Source organism: Salvia hispanica, chromosome 3 (genome assembly GCF_029641045.1).
Source record: "Salvia hispanica isolate PSC_SH4W2 chromosome 3, Shi_PSC_v1, whole genome shotgun sequence".
NCBI classification, from domain to species: Eukaryota; Viridiplantae; Streptophyta; class Magnoliopsida; order Lamiales; family Lamiaceae; genus Salvia; species Salvia hispanica.
In genome coordinates, this window is record NC_142694.1 from 64,358,472 (window position 1) to 64,380,217 (window position 21,746).

The 21,746-nt window shown below is 35.5% G+C and overlaps 1 protein-coding gene, 2 long non-coding RNA genes and 1 pseudogene across 4 annotated transcripts; 2 read left to right on the top strand and 2 right to left on the bottom strand.

The window, feature by feature from the left end:
- Window positions 1-141: 141 nt before the first annotated feature.
- On the top strand, window positions 142-6,446 carry LOC148931204 (Protein kinase superfamily protein). The gene is given in 5 exon segments (XM_089067472.1): window positions 142-868; window positions 4,720-4,755; window positions 4,847-5,173; window positions 5,251-6,038; window positions 6,040-6,446. Coding segments are annotated over 5 exon segments (2,001 nt in total). The 3' UTR covers window positions 6,163-6,446.
- A 1,223-nt stretch (window positions 6,447-7,669) lies between these two features.
- LOC148931205 (secreted RxLR effector protein 161 pseudogene) lies at window positions 7,670-8,447 on the bottom strand (annotated as a pseudogene).
- Window positions 8,448-17,322: 8,875 nt separating this feature from the next.
- LOC125212101 (uncharacterized) lies at window positions 17,323-18,932 on the bottom strand. 2 transcript variants are annotated; one of them, XR_007174609.2, is made up of 3 exons: window positions 18,623-18,932; window positions 18,399-18,530; window positions 17,323-17,493 (listed from the first exon to the last, which is right to left on the bottom strand). It is a non-coding gene; the product is annotated as an uncharacterized LOC125212101 (long non-coding RNA). The 2 variants fall into 2 exon arrangements; XR_007174610.2 differs by having other exon boundaries at window positions 18,399-18,536.
- Window positions 17,900-20,239, top strand: LOC125212102 (uncharacterized). Its single transcript, XR_007174611.2, has 3 exons — window positions 17,900-18,144; window positions 19,428-19,492; window positions 20,001-20,239. It is a non-coding gene; the product is annotated as an uncharacterized LOC125212102 (long non-coding RNA).
- The last annotated feature ends 1,507 nt before the right edge of the window (window positions 20,240-21,746 follow it).

Genomic DNA, 21,746 nt, shown 5'->3' on the forward strand with positions numbered 1-21,746 from the left:
ATTCATTGTAAAAAAGACATCAATTCAAGTGCCAAACTTTGTCAATTACATACATATGTCACGTGTTGAATTAATAAGCAACACAAAACATCTTAAAAAATGATCTAGGCCATAACAATCAATAACCATCCTACACCAAAAATGAATCTCATCTTGGTGAGCCTCGTGGTATTCGGAATCTGGTGCACCGTGTCCCAGAACGTTGACTACGAAACCTGCAGCCAGCCGTTCGAGTGTGGGCCGTTGCGGGAAATCCCCTATCCATTCTACGGTGGAGACCGCCCGGTCTTGTGCGGCTCTCCAGGCTACGAGATCACCTGCCAAGGAAACATTCCCCGCATCAACACCTCACAAATAATCTACCGCGTACTCGATATTACTAACCAGACTCAGACGCTCGTCGTCGCCAGAGACGACCTATGGGACAATGTTTGCGCGCTACATCTCTCCAACACGAGCGTAGATACCGCCTTGTACGATTTTTATGCAGCCGCTGATGACCAGCAGTTTACTCTATTGTACGGATGCACTGGCGGCATACAAATACCAACAATGCTGTTTCAGTTCACTTGCGATGACAACGGATTAGTCAATGGCTCGGCTTTTCTTTTTGCCACAACCGGCCTACCCGGGCTGGTTGCTGGCGTCACGTGCGGCCCTCAAGTTACTGTTCGGATGAATCGAACTGCGGCCGCGGAGTTGGCTATGAGCCCGACGTTGCCTTTGTTGCGGATGTCTCTTCAAACTGGATTTTCGATACGGTGGTTAGCGGATGATCAGAACTGCCGGAGCTGCTTGGGATCGGGTGGAGTGTGCGGCTCCGATGGATCGGGATCGTTTGCTTGCCATATTAACTCTACCCAAGACGGTAACAATAAATTCAGTTCTTTTGCTTATGCTGTCGATTTTCATTCCATTTTTCCTTCACACCATAAGCTTCACATGTTTTGGGCGGCTATTTAATGTTTCATTGAATTCAATTGAATTCTTCCATTATAAAAACATTTAATACTTCTTAAACATTGTCAAAGTTTGTGGGCTATAACTACATCATAATTAATCGGTTTGGAATTAGAGATACATATTTTCCATCCCCCTATCCACAATCTTTTCCCTCATGATAAAAGTCAGAAAAACGTATTCTGCAAATCGTCAAAATAAAGTGTTAGTCGAAGAAGAAAATGTTGTGACTTGTCCTTCCCCCTTTCACAATAATATACTTCCTCCGTTCCACAATAAGAGTCATACTTTGACATTTGAGTCCATCCTACAATAAAAGTAAAAAAATAGTTAAGTTTCACATTCCACTAATTCGCTCCGCTCCACTCACATTTTATTATAAAAACAATATAAAAAAAGTAGGTCTCACTTACTCTTTATATTTCTTAAAACCCGTGTCAACAACAAGAAATACTCTTATTGTGGGATGAAGTTAGTAGTACTACCTCCGTCCCAAGGAAGATGACTCATTTCTTGGACGGCATGGATTTTATACAATTTTATTTTGTGTGTTAAATGGAGAGAGTAAAGTAAGAGAGAGAGAATAAAGTAGAGATAAAGGAGTTTCCATTTTAAGCAATGGATCATCTTAATTGAAACAAACTAAAAAAGGAAAGTGGGTTATTTTCAATGGAACGACTTAATTACATAACCTAGGAACGGAGTTAGTAGTATTTAATTACAAAACCTAATCAAGTCAATCTCTTTATATGTTTCTTTCTTTCTTTTTATTTTTGTCCGTACTCATTTCTTGATGAGTAGTTGAATTCAATCATCGTATGCTCTTTACAAACTTTTCCCAATCGGATATTTATTGAGTTTTTAAAATAACTAATCAAACTAGATTTTTTTAAGTTGTTTTATATTAGTGAAGTAGTACTGTTTTGGAAAATTATACCTTTTCGTTATTATCTTATTTGCTCATACAGTATGATTTAGGAGTTTAACTCATTATAAAATGCTCCACCTCTTCTATAGTAGTGACTAGGGGTGGCGAAACGGGTAGCAGGTAACGGGTATTTCAGTGGCGGATCCAGGAGAGGGCAAGTGGGGGCGGTCGCCCCCACCATGCGACTAATTTTCCCTTATCCCGGATGTATATTTTCCATATCCGCCTCCACCGTTGCCTCCGACATCGCGCCGTTGACCGAAAAAATAACCATTATCGCCCCAAGTTCAATTGAAATAAAATTTTAAAACTCGACTCAAGCCCAATTAAAAAGGGTTAAAAGCCCAATCTACATCAAGAGTTGTAGTCAATCGAATTCGATATTCCTTGAAAAGAGTATTGATCTGATTGACTGGTTTATCGTCTGTCTCGAATTCATCATTTAAGACTCGAATTCGAATTCGATTGACTGGTTTATTGTCTGATTGAGTTGGTATTGATCTTACTCGTAGCGACTGCATCTGTTGAAAGAGTATTTTTAGCAATGAAATTTGTCAAGACTGACTTGCGGAATAGGATGAGAGATGAGTGATTGAATGACAGTTTGGTAGTATACAATGAAAGATCCATCTTTGTTAGTGTTTCTAATGAAAGAATCTTGAAACGTTTTCAAGATATAGATACCCGTAGAAATCAGTTGTCTCGGTTAACAGATGCTAGAGCTACTTGAATTGTAATAGACTTTCATTTTGCTAAAAAAACATATTAAAGTATTATATTTAATATTTTATTATTTTAATATTTTAATATTTTATTAATTTATTATTTTATTCCGCCCCCTCCGTTTTTTAATCCTGGATCTGCCATTGGGTAATTTCCATCCCGACACGATACCCGTCGGGTATTGGGTACCCGCTACCCGAGGATAGCGGGAATCGGGGCAGGGTCGGGTATTATAATTTAAGGTTTTGCGGGTATCGGGTATACCCGTTACCCGCGTGGATATACCCGGTATACCCGTTAGTACCCGATTATTTTAGTGTGAGGGGTTTCAAATGTTAATGTAGTTAATTAAATTTATTCTTCCATTCACCGCCACCTGCATCTGTGTTAGTTTCTAGTCTTTCCCATTCTAATTCCTTCATGGGAATTTTCTAGTCTTTCCCATTCCACTTTATGAGAATAATCCCATTGTCGTTCCTAGTTAAACGTACTACAGTTGCTACACACATATATATGTATACGTACTACCCACATATACTACTACCACACACACATATATAATATATATAGGTGTAACACAAACTCACACCCATACAAATATAGAGTACACTACACATACAAAAATATACAATCACAACCGCAAATAGATTTAAAAAAAATTAGGACAGACTCGGGTCGGGTACCCCGCAGCGTCGGGTGTGGGATGCCCGACTCAGTGCGGGACGGGTGTCGGGACAACCATTTTGTCCGAAACGGGTAGCGGGTACTCGTTTCGACATCCCTAGTAATGACAACACTTCTTTCCAATATAGAGATTAAGAAAATGTGGGTAATGTATTTTATAAAAAGATAATAACAAAGTAGGAGAGATGAAAAATTATAGATTATAAAGTAAGAGAGATAGAAAGAAAAGAGTGGGAAATGTGTTACTCCTTCCGTCTCGGTTAAGATGACACATTTCTTGGTCGGCACGAGATTTTAGGAGTTATTAGTTAAAATGTTTAATTGCGGAGAGAAAAGGTGGGTGTAAGTATTAAAATAAAGAGAGAAAAAAAAATAAATACTCCCTCCGTCCCCGATTAAGAGTCACACTTTTCCATTTCGGTTCGTCCCTAATTAAGAGTCACACTTCATTTTTGCCATAAATAATAAGTAGGTCTCACATCCCACCAACTCAGTTCACTCACATTTTATTATAAAACCAATATAAAAAAATGGATCCCACATTTCACTAACTTTTTCAACCAACTTTTCTTCACATTTCTTAAAACTCGTACCCGGTCAAAGTGTGACTCCTAATCGGGGACGGAGGGAGTATTTTAATATGAGTGAATAAAAGTAGTTGAGTGAATTGTATTAATTGGAGAGAGAAAGATTCTAAAATGAAAATGTATCATGTTAGTTGGGACAAACTAAAAAGAAAATGTGTCCTCTTATGTGGGACGGAAGGAGTACTTTTTACTAAAAAAATGAAATGACTCTATAACTATGAAATGCCCAAAATGAATAGATAATTTTACTATTATGAAACGAAGGTAATAATAAATAGTTAGAATAGAGAAAAAGTAAAATAAGAGAATAATAAAAAAAGATATTTTGAGCTTCCAACGTCAAAATACCCATATAAATAGAAATCAGATTAATTTAGTTCCCCAAAACAGGTTTGGCGGCGTGGGGATTAAAATGATGTAAACACAAACCTACAATGCCATCATCACTCATCACGCTCTTCTCTCAACATCTATTATCCCTTCATCGGCCACAGCAACAATGTCACCGAGTTAACTCACAATTCGCTCACCCACCAAGTTCTGCGCCTCTGTTCTATGTCCTTGGGTTTTAGCTTTAATTATATTTCCTGAACCTCAAGAGAGATTTGATTCAGTATTAAGTCAAGTTGTTTGTGTTTGTGGCGACAAACCTTGTCCTTTTCCTTTCAGTCTACCTCCTCAAGGTATTGGGGATTTCTGTTATGAGTAGCAAAGCCATAGTTTCGTGAGATTTGATGTTCATATGGAATTAATTACTAGTTTGAGACTTAATTTGCTTGTAGTTGATGTTCATAGTTGAAATATGTTAACACTTTATTTGTTTCATGGCTACTGCAGCGAATAATGATAACTCTAATTTGGGGAGGAATATCGGTATGCTTTTTTTTTTTTATCTAAACTGTTTTACTGCAAACAAATTAGATTTGAGATTTGAAAATGATTTCATGTGTGTATCCACACCCAGGCCTTCCCATAGGTGGTGCAGTTGTTGCTGGTATTGGTTTGGGATGGTTGATTTTCTACTGCAGGCAAAAGAGGAAGCTGACTGCCTCTACTCCAACCGCGAGCAAGGATGACTTGACGCTTCTTTCCTTCAAGGAACCGTCTACGCCTTCTTCAACCAAATTCACTAAAAGCATCCCTTCATATCCACCTTCCAAATCTGATATTGGTAGGGACAACACGTATTTTGGGGTGCAGGTATTCAATTACTCAGAACTTGAAGTAGCAACCAATAACTTTGATCCGTCTAAAGAACTCGGTGATGGTGGCTTTGGTACTGTTTATTATGGTAAGAAAACCATTTCTAGCTAATTCTTGATATTAAATGCAAGAACTCTCTGATCATTTATTTGCTTCCCATCACAGGCGTGCTCTCTGATGGTCGTGTTGTTGCTGTGAAACGTTTGTACAAGAACAATTTCAAGCGTGTGGAGCAGTTCATGAATGAGGTTGAGATCCTAACTCAAGTAAGACATGTAAACCTTGTGGCTCTGTTTGGGTGCACATCCAAGCGAAGTCGAGAACTGTTGCTTGTTTACGAGTACATACCAAATGGAACGGTAGCTGATCACCTCCATGGAAAACGTTCTGCATCTGGGTTGCTATCATGGCCTGTTCGGCTGAATATCGCCATTGAAACTGCTGAGGCGCTTGCATACCTCCATAGATCGGATATCTTACATCGGGATGTCAAAACCAATAACATACTTCTAGACAATGATTTCCATGTAAAAGTGGCTGATTTCGGGCTGTCTAGATTGTTCCCAATAGATGCTACTCATGTCTCAACGGCTCCACAGGGGACTCCGGGCTATGTTGATCCGGAGTATTACCAGTGCTACCAGCTCACGGAAAAGAGCGATGTATACAGCTTTGGAGTGGTCTTGATCGAGCTCATATCGTCCCTGCAGGCCGTGGACACCAACAGGCACCGCCACAACATCAATTTGGCTAACATGGCCGTCAACAAGATCCAAAATCACATGCTGCACGAGTTGGTTGATTCGACTCTTGGCTTTGAGACGAACACTACTGTGAGACGGATGGCTACATTAGTCGCAGAACTGGCTTTCCGATGCCTGCAGCAGGAGAAGGATATGAGACCCTCCATGGAAGAAGTTTTGGTATCTCTGAAAGGCATCAAGAATGAAGACTTTGAAGGCTCACAGAGTTGAAATTGTTGACAATTTGGTGGATGATGACACTGGGCTGCTCAAGAGCAGCGTTGCACCGGACTCCGTTGTGGCTAGCGGCTCAACGCCCAATTCTAGTGGGTGAGCTCACTCAAGCTTTGATTTTTTGTTTCTTACACTTTTTACATATAGTTGTTTCCTTTCATGTTTATGCGTGGCTATACATAGAGCGACATGACTTTGATAACAAGCTTTAGAGGAATGTATATAGAGTAAATGAACTGTGTGAATATTTGTAGACGTTACTTTTGAAGTTTAGGATTAGGGTAGATAGACTAATGACTATAAGCGGATTATATTAATGTCAATTAGCCATGTACTCCAGTTGATGTGATTATTCAAGATTCATATTTTGTTTTAATCTCCCAAGGACTTGCATCTTGTATTAACACAACAATCATAAAAGATAGGTTGATCCAACCATAAAAACAGGATCAAAAGAGAGATAATGGAAGGAAAGATGTAAAATGTGGGAGAATGAATCACCTGCTTTGTAGCGTAGACATGCAAATAAACAAATCAAATCTGGCAACTTTCACTAAGGCAGTAACTCACATTAGGAAATGCATATCTTGACTTGAATTAATGAAATATTAAAACAAACAACCATTCAACAATGGAATTAGATAATCTCTTCCTCGAATTATTGTGCATGGTTTTAGGTTAATAGAAAGTATGTTTGAGATAAAGCAGATTTACCTGCGAATATGTTAGGTAAGATATATAATGATGATTTTATGACTTAGGATTAGGGAATCCTTATTAGAAGACTTGGATAACTTAGAATCGTATAAAATACTTTCAGATCAAGTATTTTGAGTGCACAAAATCTATGATCGGATAAGACTAAGTTTCCTTAGATGATTGTTCATTCTCTGATCTGTATTTAATCAAAAATCAGCCTAAACCGTTGACAATTAACTGCCAAGGCAGTTAATTAACTAAAACTGATTCCAAACTGTTAATAACTGTTAAAACAGTTAATTCAAACACTAAAATAAGATAGAACAAGCTTCTAATGAAGCAGCCGAATTGTTTAGAAATTAAAGTGATAAACACTAAAATTCCAACATTCTTCCTTAGAATTAAAGTGCTAATACACTAAAATTCCAACATTCCTCCCCTATTTTAGTGGATTTATAAGCATGATCAAATCAAAAGAACAGAAAACAAAAATTATGCATAAATGAAAATATCACAAGGATTGAATTTCCATTTTAGTATATCAATGTATAAACATTCTAATTATAAGAGTGGTCTAAGACTTGAACTCTTACAATTCCTTTGAATATCAGTCTTAATATACACATAATTATCAAACAATTAATCTAAACCTGACACCTTTATAACAAGTCTAGTGTTCATATCCTTCAACAAACATTTATAAAGCTAAGTCCAGAGCTTTATTGGAACAACTTGGATTCCATGTTTGTATAGGTAGCTTTTCATCTTGTTCTGTCAAAACAATTTGCCAAAAAAAAACTATTAAGAAGCAAAACTTCAACCTCCTTCAAACTGACAGATTATTACACATACCTTGGATGGTTTGAACATGTGCCTATCTCACATATTTAGGCTTTCCACATTGAATTTCACATCTAATATCAAATTAGAAGGAAATTGAGTATCCCAAACAGATAAGATTAGATGGACTTGAGCCCCACCCCTTTAGCAGATTTGATAACTAAATCTTTAGCCAAGCCTTTGGTTAGATGGTCTGCCAGATTTTGTTGTGTCCCAACAAATTCAACTGAAATGACCCCATGAGTGATCAGCTCCCTAACCATGCTATGTCTGACACCTAAATGTCTAGACTTCCCATTGTAAACTTGGCTATATACTTTAGCCAATGTTGCTGCACTGTCACACCTTATAGAGATAGGTGATATAGGCTTAGGCCATAAAGGAATTTCATAAACCAAATCCCTTAACCATTCTGCCTCCTTTCCAGCAGCGGCTAGTGCTACAAATTCTGACTCCATTGTAGAACTTGTGATGCAAGTTTGCTTCTTAGAAGCCCAAGAGATAGCTCCACCTCCTAGCAAGTAAATCCAACCACTAGTAGAGGAATGATCCTCTGGATTGGCTATCCAACTTGCATCAGAATATCCTTCTAAGATAGAAGGAAAATCTGAGTAACACAAACCATAGTTTATGGTTCCTTTGAGGTACTTAAGTAACCTCCTCACTGCTTGCCAGTGATGAATACTAGGACTATGTGTAAATCTACTTAATCTTCCCACAGCAAAAGCTATGTCAGGCCTAGTACTTATCATTGCATACATTAGGCAACCTATTACTTTAGAGTATTCCAATTGTGAAACTGTTTTTCCTCTATTAGGTAAGAGTTTTACATTAGGATCCATAGGTGTGCTAACTGAAGTACAGTTTCCATAATTGAACCTTTTCAACACTTTCTCAATGTAATGAGATTGTGTGATAGATATTCTGTTAGGAGCCTCTTTTATTATCCTAATTCCCAATATGACTTCAGCCTCACCTAAATCTTTCATTGAGAACTTAGATGATAGGAATTTCTTTGTCTCATCTATCTGGTCTTGACTAGTACCAAACAGAATCATATCATCTACATAAAGGCAGATAATAATTCCTTTACCAAATTTATCAAACTTAGAATAAACACACTTATCAGCTTGATTCAATAGAAAACCATTTGATAAAACAATATCATCAAACTTTTGATGCCACTGTTTTGGTGCTTGTTTCAAGCCATATAATGATTTGATCAACTTGCACACCTTGTGTTCATTTCCTGGTAAAGAATATCCCTCAGGCTGCTTCATGTAGATTTCCTCATCCAAATCACCATTTAAAAAGGCTGTTTTAACATCCATTTGGTGTATAAGGAGTTTATGAATAGAAGCCATAGCTACTAGCAATCTAATAGTAGATATTCTAGCTACAGGAGCATAAGTATCAAAGTAGTCTATCCCCTCCTTTTGTCTAAATCCTTGAATGACAAGCCTAGCTTTAAACTTGTCTATAGACCCATCAACTTTCATCTTTCTTTTAAAGATCCATCTACACCCCAATGGTTTACAACCAGGGGGCAGATCAGTTAATTCCCAAGTGTTATTTTGGAGTATAGAATCCATTTCATCATCTATAGCCTCTTTCCAGAATGAGACATCTCTAGATGACATGGCTTCTTTGAAAGTCTTAGGATCCTCTTCAATTATAGAACAGTAGGGGTACTGGGATTGTAATTCATCCCTTGATCCTTCAATAAGATGGATTTGAAAGCCTTTATCTAGATTACTTTGATTTCTTGGCCTTACACTCCTTCTAACCCAATGTTGAGTTGAAGGTTCCTCTGATTGATTTTCAGAAATTACTAATCTATTTTTAGAATTAGAAAATAGATCCTTAGGCCTTGTGATAGATGTGAATCTATTTTCATCAAAGATTGCATCTCTTGACTCTATAACAGAGTTCACAGAGACAAATTTGTTAGGTTCTAAGACATAAAACCTATAAGCCTTTGAATGATTTGCATAACCAATGAAAATGCAATCAATTCCCTTTTCACCCAATGTCCTACGCTTGGGATCAGTGAGTTTAACTACTGCTCTGCAGCCCCACACTTTAAGATAGTTTAAGTTTGGAGGTTTTCCAAACCACAACTCATAAGGTGTAGCTTTACTTTTCTTATTTGGAACTCTATTTAATATATAGCAGGCAGTAATTATAGCTTCTCCCCAAAAACCTTCATTTAAACCAGAATATGATAACAAAGAGTTAACCATTTCTTTCAATACTCTGTTCTTTCTTTCAGAGATTCCATTCTGTTGTGGAGTATAAGGGGCTGTTATTTGGTGAATTATTCCCACTGATTCAAAATAACTAGGATCATAGTATTCACCTCCCCTATCAGATCTAAAAATCTTTATAAATTCACTCTTTTGTACCTCATCTTCTGTCTTATATACCTTGAATTTCTCTAAGGCTTCATCCTTAGAACTTAGCAAGTATACATAACAATATCTAGTTGAGTCATCAATAAAAGTAATAACATACTTCTTATTTCCAATTGATGGTGTTGAGTGAAAATCACAGATATCACTATGGATTAATTCCAGTAGTTTAGATTCTCTCACAACATTATTGAAAGGTTGCCTTGTGATCTTAGTTAACATACATGTTTTACATTTATCTTTGCTAACTGTAAAGGCAGAGATTAAGCTACTTTTAGACATCTCAATTAGTCTTTTATAATGCACATGTCCTAACCTTTCATGCCACAAATCAGTAGTTGAAAGTTCATTAGAAGTCATCACATAAGCAGAATTATCAACAAAGCAAGATTCAATATTTAATCTTAACATACCATTGCATAAATAACCAAAACCAACAAATACACCATGTTTAGATAAAATATATTTATTAGCTTCAATAACTTGTTTATAACCTAAGTTATTAATTACAGTGCCACTCATTAGATTCTTTCTAATGGTGGGAACATACAATACATCTACTAAATCCAACTGTTTCCCAGAAGTAAAAGTTAGCCTAACATTTCCTATTCCTTCAATCGATTCACTAGAACCATTCCCCATTCTAATCACTGATCCATCAGTGATCTTCTGCAAGGATGTAAACCATCTCCTATCCTTGCAAACATGGTTTGTAGCTCCAGAATCCACCCACCAAGTGTACTCATCATCCTGTACATAGAATGAACTTGGTGTATCCGAGATATAGTTCTGAATAGAAATATTAGAATTGAATATTTTCATACCTTGAGGTACACTTGGATCCTTAGATCCACTTGGTCCAGATTTTGAACCACTTGTACTTGTACCAGCCTTGAAAACTTTCTTTCCAGACCTACAATCTTTCTTGTAGTGGCCTGGTTTTCCACACTTCCAACAAACAAGTTTTTGTTTCTTATTCTCAGAGGACTCTCCTTGAAACATTTTCCTTTTCCCTTTAAACTTCTGTCCACCTTCCACCATATTAATGGAAGATAGTCCAGCCACACTCTTTTCCTTGTTCTTTTCCATCTCCTGAATCCTTAAGGATTCTTCAATTCTGAGATGAGAACCAAGTTGCACCAAGGAAAGTTCTTCCTTTTGATGCTTTAGAGTATGTTTGAAGTCTTTCCAAGAGGGAGGCAATTTATCAATAACACTAGAAACTGATATGGCTTCATCCATATGCATCTGGTGTTGTTGAAATTGTCCAAGAATCCTTAGTAATTCATTATATTGTTCCATCACAGGTCTAGAATCTAGCATCTTATAATTATTGAAATTACTAACCAAGAATTTCTTACTAGAAGCATCCTCTGCCATGTATTTAGATTCTAGAGAATCCCATAATTCTTTGGAGGATTCAACATTCTGATAAATATCAAAGAGTGAGTCAGTCATACCATTGAGAATATGCCCTCTGCACACATAGTCATCATTCTCCCATTTCAGCCTCCTTCTGGTTTGTTCCAGAGATTCATCTTCAGTCGGTTCTAGCATGGTAGTTGTGAGTACATGAACAACCTTCAGGGTGGTCAGCAAGAAGTGCATCTTCTTTCTCCATCTTCTGAAATCTACTCCTTCAAACTTCTCCAGTTTTGTGAAGTTTGCAGTCATCTCCCTCACTGAATTGGGTCCAGTCATCTTCAAACTACTTGATCTTTGTTAGGTAAGATATATAATGATGATTTTATGACTTAGGATTAGGGAATCCTTATTAGAAGACTTGGATAATTTAGAATCGTATAAAATACTTTCAGATCAAGTATTTTGAGTGCACAAAATCTATGATCGGATAAGACTAAGTTTCCTTAGATGATTGTTCATTCTCTGATCTGTATTTAATCAAAAATCAGCCTAAACCGTTGACAATTAACTGCCAAGGCAGTTAATTAACTAAAACTGATTCCAAACTGTTAATAACTGTTAAAACAGTTAATTCAAACACTAAAATAAGATAGAACAAGCTTCTAATGAAGCAGCCGAATTGTTTAGAAATTAAAGTGATAAACACTAAAATTCCAACATTCTTCCTTAGAATTAAAGTGCTAATACACTAAAATTCCAACAGAATATAGGTTTGTGCTGTTATAGCATTTACCTATACAGATAGATAGTTTCCTAAAAGACATCGCAAGACAAGAATAGCTATTACCAAAGATGGTCTTTTTGTTCTTGATGAAATGCAATCACTTCATAACAAAGCATCTTGTTTCTCCATTTCAGTAGCAGCTCACTTAGAAAACGCAGATATTAACCTATTATCTTCCTTAACACCCACAACCAACCCTGCATGGCTCTTACATTCTAGAATCCTCACCTTTACGTACCGTACCGACTCCCTTAGCCCAAACAGCACCTTCCACCGCGCAGGATGCTTCTATCCAGATCGACAGAAACAGACCTTACAACAGGGTCTTTCAGGCTCTGAATGTATTTTGATGCAAACCTAGCCTTGTACTATGTTTACGGATTGGACTCAGCGACAGACCGAGACCCATGAGGGTGGCGACAACGTCTCGTTGAATCTTGAAAATGACGGTAATCTTTATTTGTTCAACGTGAGTACTCAAAGCTGGATTTATGTAAACAGGTGAAATTAACCACGTGGGGGAACCGTATAGTAGGGACCATCTATCTCGTCAGGATTGCATTCTTCGTCTGTGCAATGGATCGCTGCAGCGAAATAATGATTTGAAGTTGTGTGGCGTTAATAGCTACTGCGCTTACAAAGATGAAGATGTTGATTGCAGATACCTCCCGGATTCAGTATCGGTCATGAACGCGAATGGAGTGCCGGCTGCACCTCAAATTTAAGGGTAGACTGCAGAGACAAACAAAGTAGAAAATGTGAGATGACAAGCGTTCTCAATGTAACTTGGGAAAACAATTACTATAGTGATTCGAGTGGAACCACTGAAGAACGGTACAAATAGGGGTTGTCTAGAAGATTGAAACTGTGTAGCCTTGTTTAAAGATGGCGAATGTCGAAAAAAAAAACCTTCCACTAAGCTATTGCAGAGATGCCACAGACATGGCCTTAGTGGAAGTGATTAACTCCGTCCCTATGTAGTCTGCCTAACTGCTCATCTTGGATTCTTGATTGATTACATTAGCTAGTATCTCGCGGTTTTAGTTTATTTTCAAATATCTATTTTGATGCAGTTTTATGATCTATACTATTTCTATCACCAACAAGGGTATCAGTTGGTATACTTGGTGTACTTATATCCGACATCATCTACTGCGTTACAAGACAATGTGGATGGTGCAATCAGGGCAAGAAAAACCGACAGAGTCTTGACAAATTTGCACTCAAGCATGGATCTCTAATTCCAAAACGATATTGAGACGATGAAATCAAAAAAATGACAAAGTCCTACGCAGAAAAACTAGGCAAAGGAGGCTATGGTGTTATATACAATCTCTTGGGATTTTATTATGAGAAAAATGCAAGCCAGAGTCTATGAATTTATGACCAACAAAGTTCATTGGCAAGAGCAAATCCGCAGACCCAAATTGCTCCTTGGGGATGCCCGAAGTCTTTAATATCTCCACAGAGGTGGCATCACCAGGATTATTCATTTTGATATCAAGCTTCAGAATATCTTTTGGTTGAAGACTTTCACCCAAAGATATCAGGTTTTGGGGTAGCTAGAATATGCTTGGGACAAAGGAACTATAGGTTACATTGTTCCTGAAGTATTTTCCAGAAATTTTAGTGTAGTTTCTCACAAATCAGCTGTCTATAGTTATGGTACTTCTTTGAATGGCAGAAACAAGAACAAATGTTGAGACTAAGTCATCCCAATAAAGTGAACATTATTTTCTTGAGGAAATTTATGAGCACGTACAAGTGCAATATGAAAAGATTTCTCTCAAGCCAGAAGAGGAAGGAAGAAGCTGATAGATCGGAGGAAGGGTTCTACATTCGCTCGGGAATCACTGTAGTAGTCGAGAAAGGAACGATAGCTGATGGAACGGTCATATAGATGTTGCTCTTTCGACACTGCAATTTATACACATAACGCTTATTTCCTCTTTCCATATTACAGCTTTTGATTTAAAAATTTTAATTAGTTATTTATACTAATATTATATTATATATATACAAAAATATCCTTTATATAATTTCATGGGAAGCAGGAACTAATTCAAAGAAAAAAGTTAAGAGAGAGGGGAGAAGTTTGTGAATGTTTCTTTTCTCAATCAGCCACCACAGTCTTCAAAATGAAGAGAAAATAAGTTTGTCTTAATAAATAATCCGTGACTTTAGACTTTTCTCACAATTTGAGGTGGTTAATGGCTATTGATGGAATTGATACAATTTATTAGTGCAAATATTTTGACAATAAAGTAGTATAGACTGATAAAAATAGAAAGAATGATATATTGTTAGATGGCAAACCAATGGACTAATAATGAATATTACGCTATCTAATTTTAAAATTACAACGTTCATCCAATCCAATCTCATGCTGCTACGTGGTATGAAACATACAATATGGTAAATACTAAAATGCAATGTATATTTAAAGAAATTATAAATAGATTTCGGCAGATTACATTTTAGTTATAGACAGATTGTATTTTTAATTGTTGAGTTTTGCATTTTAGAAATAGACTTTTTAATTTGCATTTTATACATAGACAGATTGCATTTATATATAGTTTATTTTGCAGGAATGTGATCAAATGAAAACTCTAAATATTGTATAAACTCAAAACTATGATCTGGACCATTGAAAAATATCAATAGATCACAAAAAAGCATCAACAGGAAAATGTCAACAGAATTTCAATGGTAGTTAATGATTGATGTTGTGTTGATACTGTGTTGACATTAAAATCTTGAAATTTTACACTCTGTTAATATTATATTGAAACTATGTTGAAGCTATGTTGAAGCTATGTTGAAGAGTTTTTTGAATTTGTACAATATATAAGTTTGCATTTTATCACTATTATTTTGCATTGTAGACATTTTATGTTAAAATGCAAAATTTAACTATATAAAATGCAATTTTCGTATGACTAAAATGCAATCTGCGGAAAGGCATGATCCCTAGTGCTCCCATTATAGTAGTATTACAGTATTTTAGTGACATAATGGCTCTAATGATACATACTCATTAAGCTTAAATCTTATCATTTCCATTCGCTCCAATTTAATTTGTACTATTTCCAATCGTTGGGTCTAAAAAGTAACGCTATTGGCAATGAAAATTAAAGAACTATTTAAGCAATTTAGATCTGATAAATGGACAGACTGCGTCGAATTTTAAACAAAAAAAATTCTCTATAAATCCATCAACGATAATGGATCACCATTGCTAAATTCATTTAGTTTTATCATACATATTTTACTTAATTTGCAGTTGTACTACGTAGTTAAATTATATAATTAAAATAAAATTACATTAAAATTCTAAGATCGTATGAAAATTTAAAATATACATGATTAAAATCTTGAAATTATACTAGCCCCGTTCCATAAAAATATGTGCACTTTCCATTTTCGTCCGTCCCACAAAAATATGTGCATTCCATTTTTGCAAAGTTATATCAATTTAATAATGTAGGTCTCACTATCCACTAACACTACTTCAACTATCATTCTCCCCCTCCTTTTTACTTTACCATACCATTCTCCTCTTATTTCTTACTTTACCAATTTTGTCCTAATTCTAGTGCCGTACCCATTGCCTACAATTTTATGGAACGGAGGGAGTATAATTAAATATGTAACTTACGTGATCAAAATATTAGTATTAAATAACTAAAATTGAAATCACTCATTCTTCGTTAAGCAGTTGATAAGGTTATTTGACAAAAAATATTCAAACGGCTAGAAACACACAACATAAAGTGCAGGACATGTAAATCTGTATTTTTGCAATGATGTATGCACTATGTGTAAACTAAAGTCATATGTAACCAGATGCAAGTGAACGGATACAAAATTTTCACAGTGGGATATTGAGAACTTTTTGGTGCATGCATTGTTCGCAACCTCTAGGGTCGGATTGTTGTTATAACTAGGGGATTGCGAGATATATAAATATGAAATGATACATATGACGATTGTTGTTATAACTAGGGTTGGCATTGTCATAAAAGCAACAATGAGTTGTCATAACTGGAACCGGTAATACTATTCCTTTTCAAATAAGCAAAAATACTACTCCCTTCGTCTCAAACTAAGCGAAAGGTTTTATTTTCGTATGTGTTTTGGAAAATGATAATAAACAGTTAGAGTGAAGAGAAATAACGTAAGAGAGATAATATTGTAGAAGAGGGTCTTATCTACATTATTCTCTTTCTTACTTTACTTTCTCTTTACTCTAACTATTTATTACTATTATTTGTGCAAAACATGTGCGAAAATGAAACGTCTCGCTTAGGTTGGTATAGAGGGAGTATATAATACTAGGAAATTGCGAGAGATATAAATAAGAAATGATACATATGGTAATTGTTGTTATAACTAGTGTCGCCATTGTCTATAAAAAATAACATTTAGTTGTCATAATTGCAACTGGTAATACTCTTCGTTTTTGAATAAACAAAAAACTAGTGGTACTTGGATTGTAAGAGAGATAAATAGGAAATGATACATATAGTAATTGTCATTATAACTAGTGTTGGCATTGTTAGTAAAGCAACAAATAGTTGTCTTAATTGTAACCGGTAATACTCTTTCTTTTTGAATTAGCAAAAAAATTGTATAAATTCTTTAATTTTCGCGTATTATATTAATGGTTCAAAATTTTATAATACTATTTTGATAATTCTTCTATGCTTCTTCAACCATAAAAAATTCATGATAAAATTAAATTCTAATTGAAATAATTATGCAAACATTTTTTTAAAAAATAATCAACATTTTAAAATTTTACGAATACATTTGTCATGATACCACATTCTTATAAATCTATAATATAGATTTTTGTAAATAAGAGTAATTCTAAAAAGTATAATTCATGTAAAAATGCAAACAAAACATAAATGATAAATCTTCAATATATAATTTGGTAAATATATATTTCATTAGTTCACGAAAAATAGTCTCATTTTACCATTTTTGTGTAACATCCCAAGAAAAAAAAAATTTAAAAATATATATTTCGACGTGTCAAATAAATAAAGTATTACTTTATACTTTGTTCTTGATTTTATATTAATAATCAAGTGTTGATGTTAGAAAGAAAAAAATTGATCTAAGAGTTTGATGTGCAAGAACATACAAGAAATTATGAAATAATTGTCCATATACAATTATAGTAGAAGTATATATTGAATGTCTATTTATACATAATAGAGTCTCTTCTATACAAGTGAGAAAAATACTACATGTTTCTATATCTATACAAAGAAGAATAATGGCTTCCCGAGATGCCATCCTTTTTCTTCAAATCATGATCCTACACACAAGAAATGTTGACACGGTAAGAAAATCAATCTCATCTTTTAAGCCTAATCAACTATGAATGATGATCAAAGACAAAGATGACTATTCATTTGAAAGTGGCACCAATACATACGAGAGGATATATATGTGTGTGTAAATATATATGTGTATTTATATGTAATGTATCTCTTCATGCACATAGTGAAGAATAGTGACGAATAGTGAAAGACTATTCATGCACATTATGATTTCAATAGAATGGGCCAAAAACATCCTTCACAATGCAGACAAACGTGCCATGGAAGATATGCAAATGTCTTGCGAAATGAATTACATAGTAAAGACTTATCACCTACGTGTTGATATAAGAGGGATTTGCTACATACGTGCTTTGAACGAAGAGAGTTACTACATGCAAAGAGGTACGTGTTAATCACGAATGAGACGTGTTTTACAATTAGAAGATGATACTTACTCCCTTGTCGGAAATCATGTAGTATATAAAGCAAGAGTAATTTTCATCTATCACATACAAATACACAAGTTTTCCACTAAAATCGTACACACTCAAATTCTCTTTTACGAACAAGTTTTTAAGCAAGCAAGGGGAAGAGTATTTTCAAGTTGGAGCACAAATCAAACCAATCTTTGTCATTCTTTTGAGGTAGGATTTTCTCAAACTCCATTTAAATCTTTTCAATTCTTTTCAAGCATGATTTTATCAAGCATGTCATTTTAGCATGAAATCATATAGAATATAGAATCACAATAAGCATGCTCCCCAAATAATCAACCTTTCAACTCTTTCTTCTCAAAATCAAGTGTGAAAACCATTTTATTCTATGTAGAGCCTAATTTACATATCATATATGCAAAGTCATAGAATCGATAAATCAATTAGAGAAATAGGGGCCTCACCTCAAGCCGAAGATTCTGCCCGGCGACGTCGACGGAGCTCCGGCGGCTGTCCGGCGGCGTTCCGGTGGCTGTCCGGCGAGCAACAACGAAATTTATTTTCTTTTCGATCCTCTTTTCACGATCTATCCGTTTCTACAACTTTCAAAATCAGATACTAAGTTTTGTGTTTTCAAAATCAAATCTTTAGTAAGAAAAATTAAATAAAAGAGATGTGAGAACCTTACCTCTCTCGGTCGACGGCGGATGGCGACGGCGGTGAGACCGCCGTGTATGCAGCGGCGGTGGTGGCAGGCGGCGGCTGGAAGGACCAGCTCGTCGCTGGATGAAGGCCGAGCCTAAGTTGGGCAGCGGCTGACCGAGAGAGGGAGAAACGAGAGAGGAGAGAAGGGGGACGCCGGTGGAGGCTGACCGCTGGTCCGGTCGAGGCCGACGAGCCATGGCGGAGTTCCGGCGAAGCTGAGGGAGTTGAGAGAGGGAGAGAGAGACGTTGGGAGTGGAATGGAGGCGCAGGAAGTGAGAGGAGAGAATGAGAGTGGGTTTTCTCTCATTATTCATAGTCTTGGGCTCTTATTTTTAAATTATTTTGGACTTTAAGTTTTATTTCAAGATTGGGCCTCTTTAAACTAAATAAGTTGGATCTCTTAATTTAATTCTTTGGGCCAAGATAATTAAATGGATTAAGTGCTTGGGCCAGAATAAAAATGATATATGAGTCCATGTTTATGAATTAGTTTCCTCTTGGGTTAGTTAAGTTATTAGACTATACTTGATTTATTTTTAAGTTAAGATTTAGCTTGGATTAAATTAATTTTTTGGGCTTATACTCTCTTGAATTAATTTAAATATGTAGGCTTGCGTAAGTTGGTTAAAGTAAAGTCTTGATTTTATTTGTTAGTGATCTCTCCATTTAATTAAGTGAAAGGAATAATGTTGGAAAGAACAAGAAGATAGGATGCATATCCTAGGTGCATATCATATGCTTTTATTTAATTTTTGAAGTTAAATCGTGATTATCTTTTATTGGACAAGGTCCATCGCGAGGAACGTAACTCCAAGTGAGTTAATATTATTTTACGGAGTTGGAAGCATACAAGGTGAACTTTCGAACTTATATACAAATGAAAAGTATGGAATATTTTGAGATAATATTTATCTATGCAAATGATATTGTCTTGCCATAAATTGTTTTGGTTTTATGTAATGATGCCTATCTGTGTTGGTTATACCGAATGTGCTATGCCAATTAAAGTAAGAATCGAATTCGGGTCCCAGCAAGGAGAGAGTCCCTACTCGGACTAGTGTACACGTGGACTGTGTTTCATCGAGAGGGTTGGCCGGTCCGGTGTCCGCGGAAAGTGGCCACTTTCCCGGCACAAGAAGGAATGTTCAGATATGGCAAATTACAGAAGGAATGAAGTCTGATCAGACGAACTTTTAAAGTAAAAGAATTTAGTAAGCTTGGGTCTTTTTGAGGAAAACCCCCAAGGATTACTCTAACGATGGCTTGACAATATTTTTATAAAATGTATATGTGTATCTTTCGGCAATGTGTTCACTGAGTACTTTTTGTACTCAGCCCTGCATGTATTTCTAAATGTGCAGGTTGAGCTGTGATGAAGTGGAGGGTGCTGATCCAAAATGGGGCTTACTCTTATTCTTATGCAGTACTCTCGGAGGTTCATGTCTTCATACATGGAACCGTGTTTCAGTCGTTTCCGCTGTGCATTGAAGCAATTCACTTCTATATGACTCTGATATTTGATAAAGTTGTATTGTATGAACCTCTAACTCGAGTCTTTGTGATCGAGCTATTCTATTCAAAGTATATTCTTTTCAAATAACCCTCGAATATATGATCTACCCATGTTTCTTTTTCCCAAATTTCTATCCCCTCTTCTTAATCCCCATCCCCGGTCATGGTTAACCGTGTTTTACTATCCTTAGTAAAATGCGGGCGTGACATTTTGTGTATCCATAAAAAATAGTCTTATTTCATTAAAAGGAAATGTTATCTCATACTTTATTCACATTTTCTCATTTTCACTCTTACTACTTTTTATCTTCTCTCTCTTATTTTTTCTCTTTTAACTATCCTATTTTATCTACTTTTTCACCCCATCTCTTAATTTATCAATTTCTCATTAAAACACATGTTATTCACGGCATTAAAAGTAAGAGAGAAGTTGAAAACTTTCCTTTTTTGAATATGCCCTATTTTTCGTGGACAACAAAAAATGACAAATATGCTCTATTTTTCGTGGACGGAGGGAGTATATTTTAACAGATACTCAACTGTAGAGCTATCCAATGCAACATTAGGGGTGGGTAAGTACGGTATACCTTACCAAAATCATCATACCGTATACCTTACCGAAAATTCGGTATGAGAAAAAAACATACCTTTACCTTACCAAAATTTTCGGTATACCGAATTTCGGTATACCTTATTTTCGGTATGACAAATTTCAATAACGATACCATACCTTATTTTTAGTATGTCATACCAAAATCCGATATACCGTACTTTTGCGGTATGCCAGTGTATTACGGTAAATCGGACTACAGTACGACATACTAAAATCTCATTATTTTGTAAATAATTCCAAATACTAAAACAATGAAAATAAAATTTCAAAATACTTAGAAAACATGAAATTTAAACTGCAACAATTAAACTCCACGCAATCACACAACGTTCAACTATATTTGTTTGAAACTAATTTAACTAAAATATTAGTATATTTGTTTGAAACTAATTGATTCAACAATATCAAGTTTTCCTAATTGAGTTTATTTGATTTTATATTTAATTACTCTCTCCGTTCCACAAAAGATGTCACACTTTCCTTTTTTAGTTTGTTCCACAAAAGATGTCACATTTCCTTTTTTGAAAAAAGTTCTCTCTCACATGAATATAAAAATTACATTTTTTCTCTCCATTTAACACACAAAATAAAACCTCCTAAAATCTCGTGCCGTCCCACAAGTGTGACATCTTTTGTGGGACGGAGGGAGTACATGATTAGCCGTCAACTATAATGAGACAAGATTTAATTTCTACATGTAAATATTTATTTGCTTGGTAAAAGTATGAATTTACTTGATATAATTTGGCATATATTGATATCGGCGTATACCGAAAATCACGGTATATACCTAAAATTACGGTATGTACCGTATTTTCGGTATACCTCGGTATATGAAAATTCATACCGTTACCGTAGCGAAATAAATCGGTAAGGTATCATACCTTACCGAAAATTGCGGTATACCGAAAATTCGGTATCATACCTTACCGAAATAAATAGTTCACCACTTTTGATTAATAAAATAAAAGTATTCATAAAT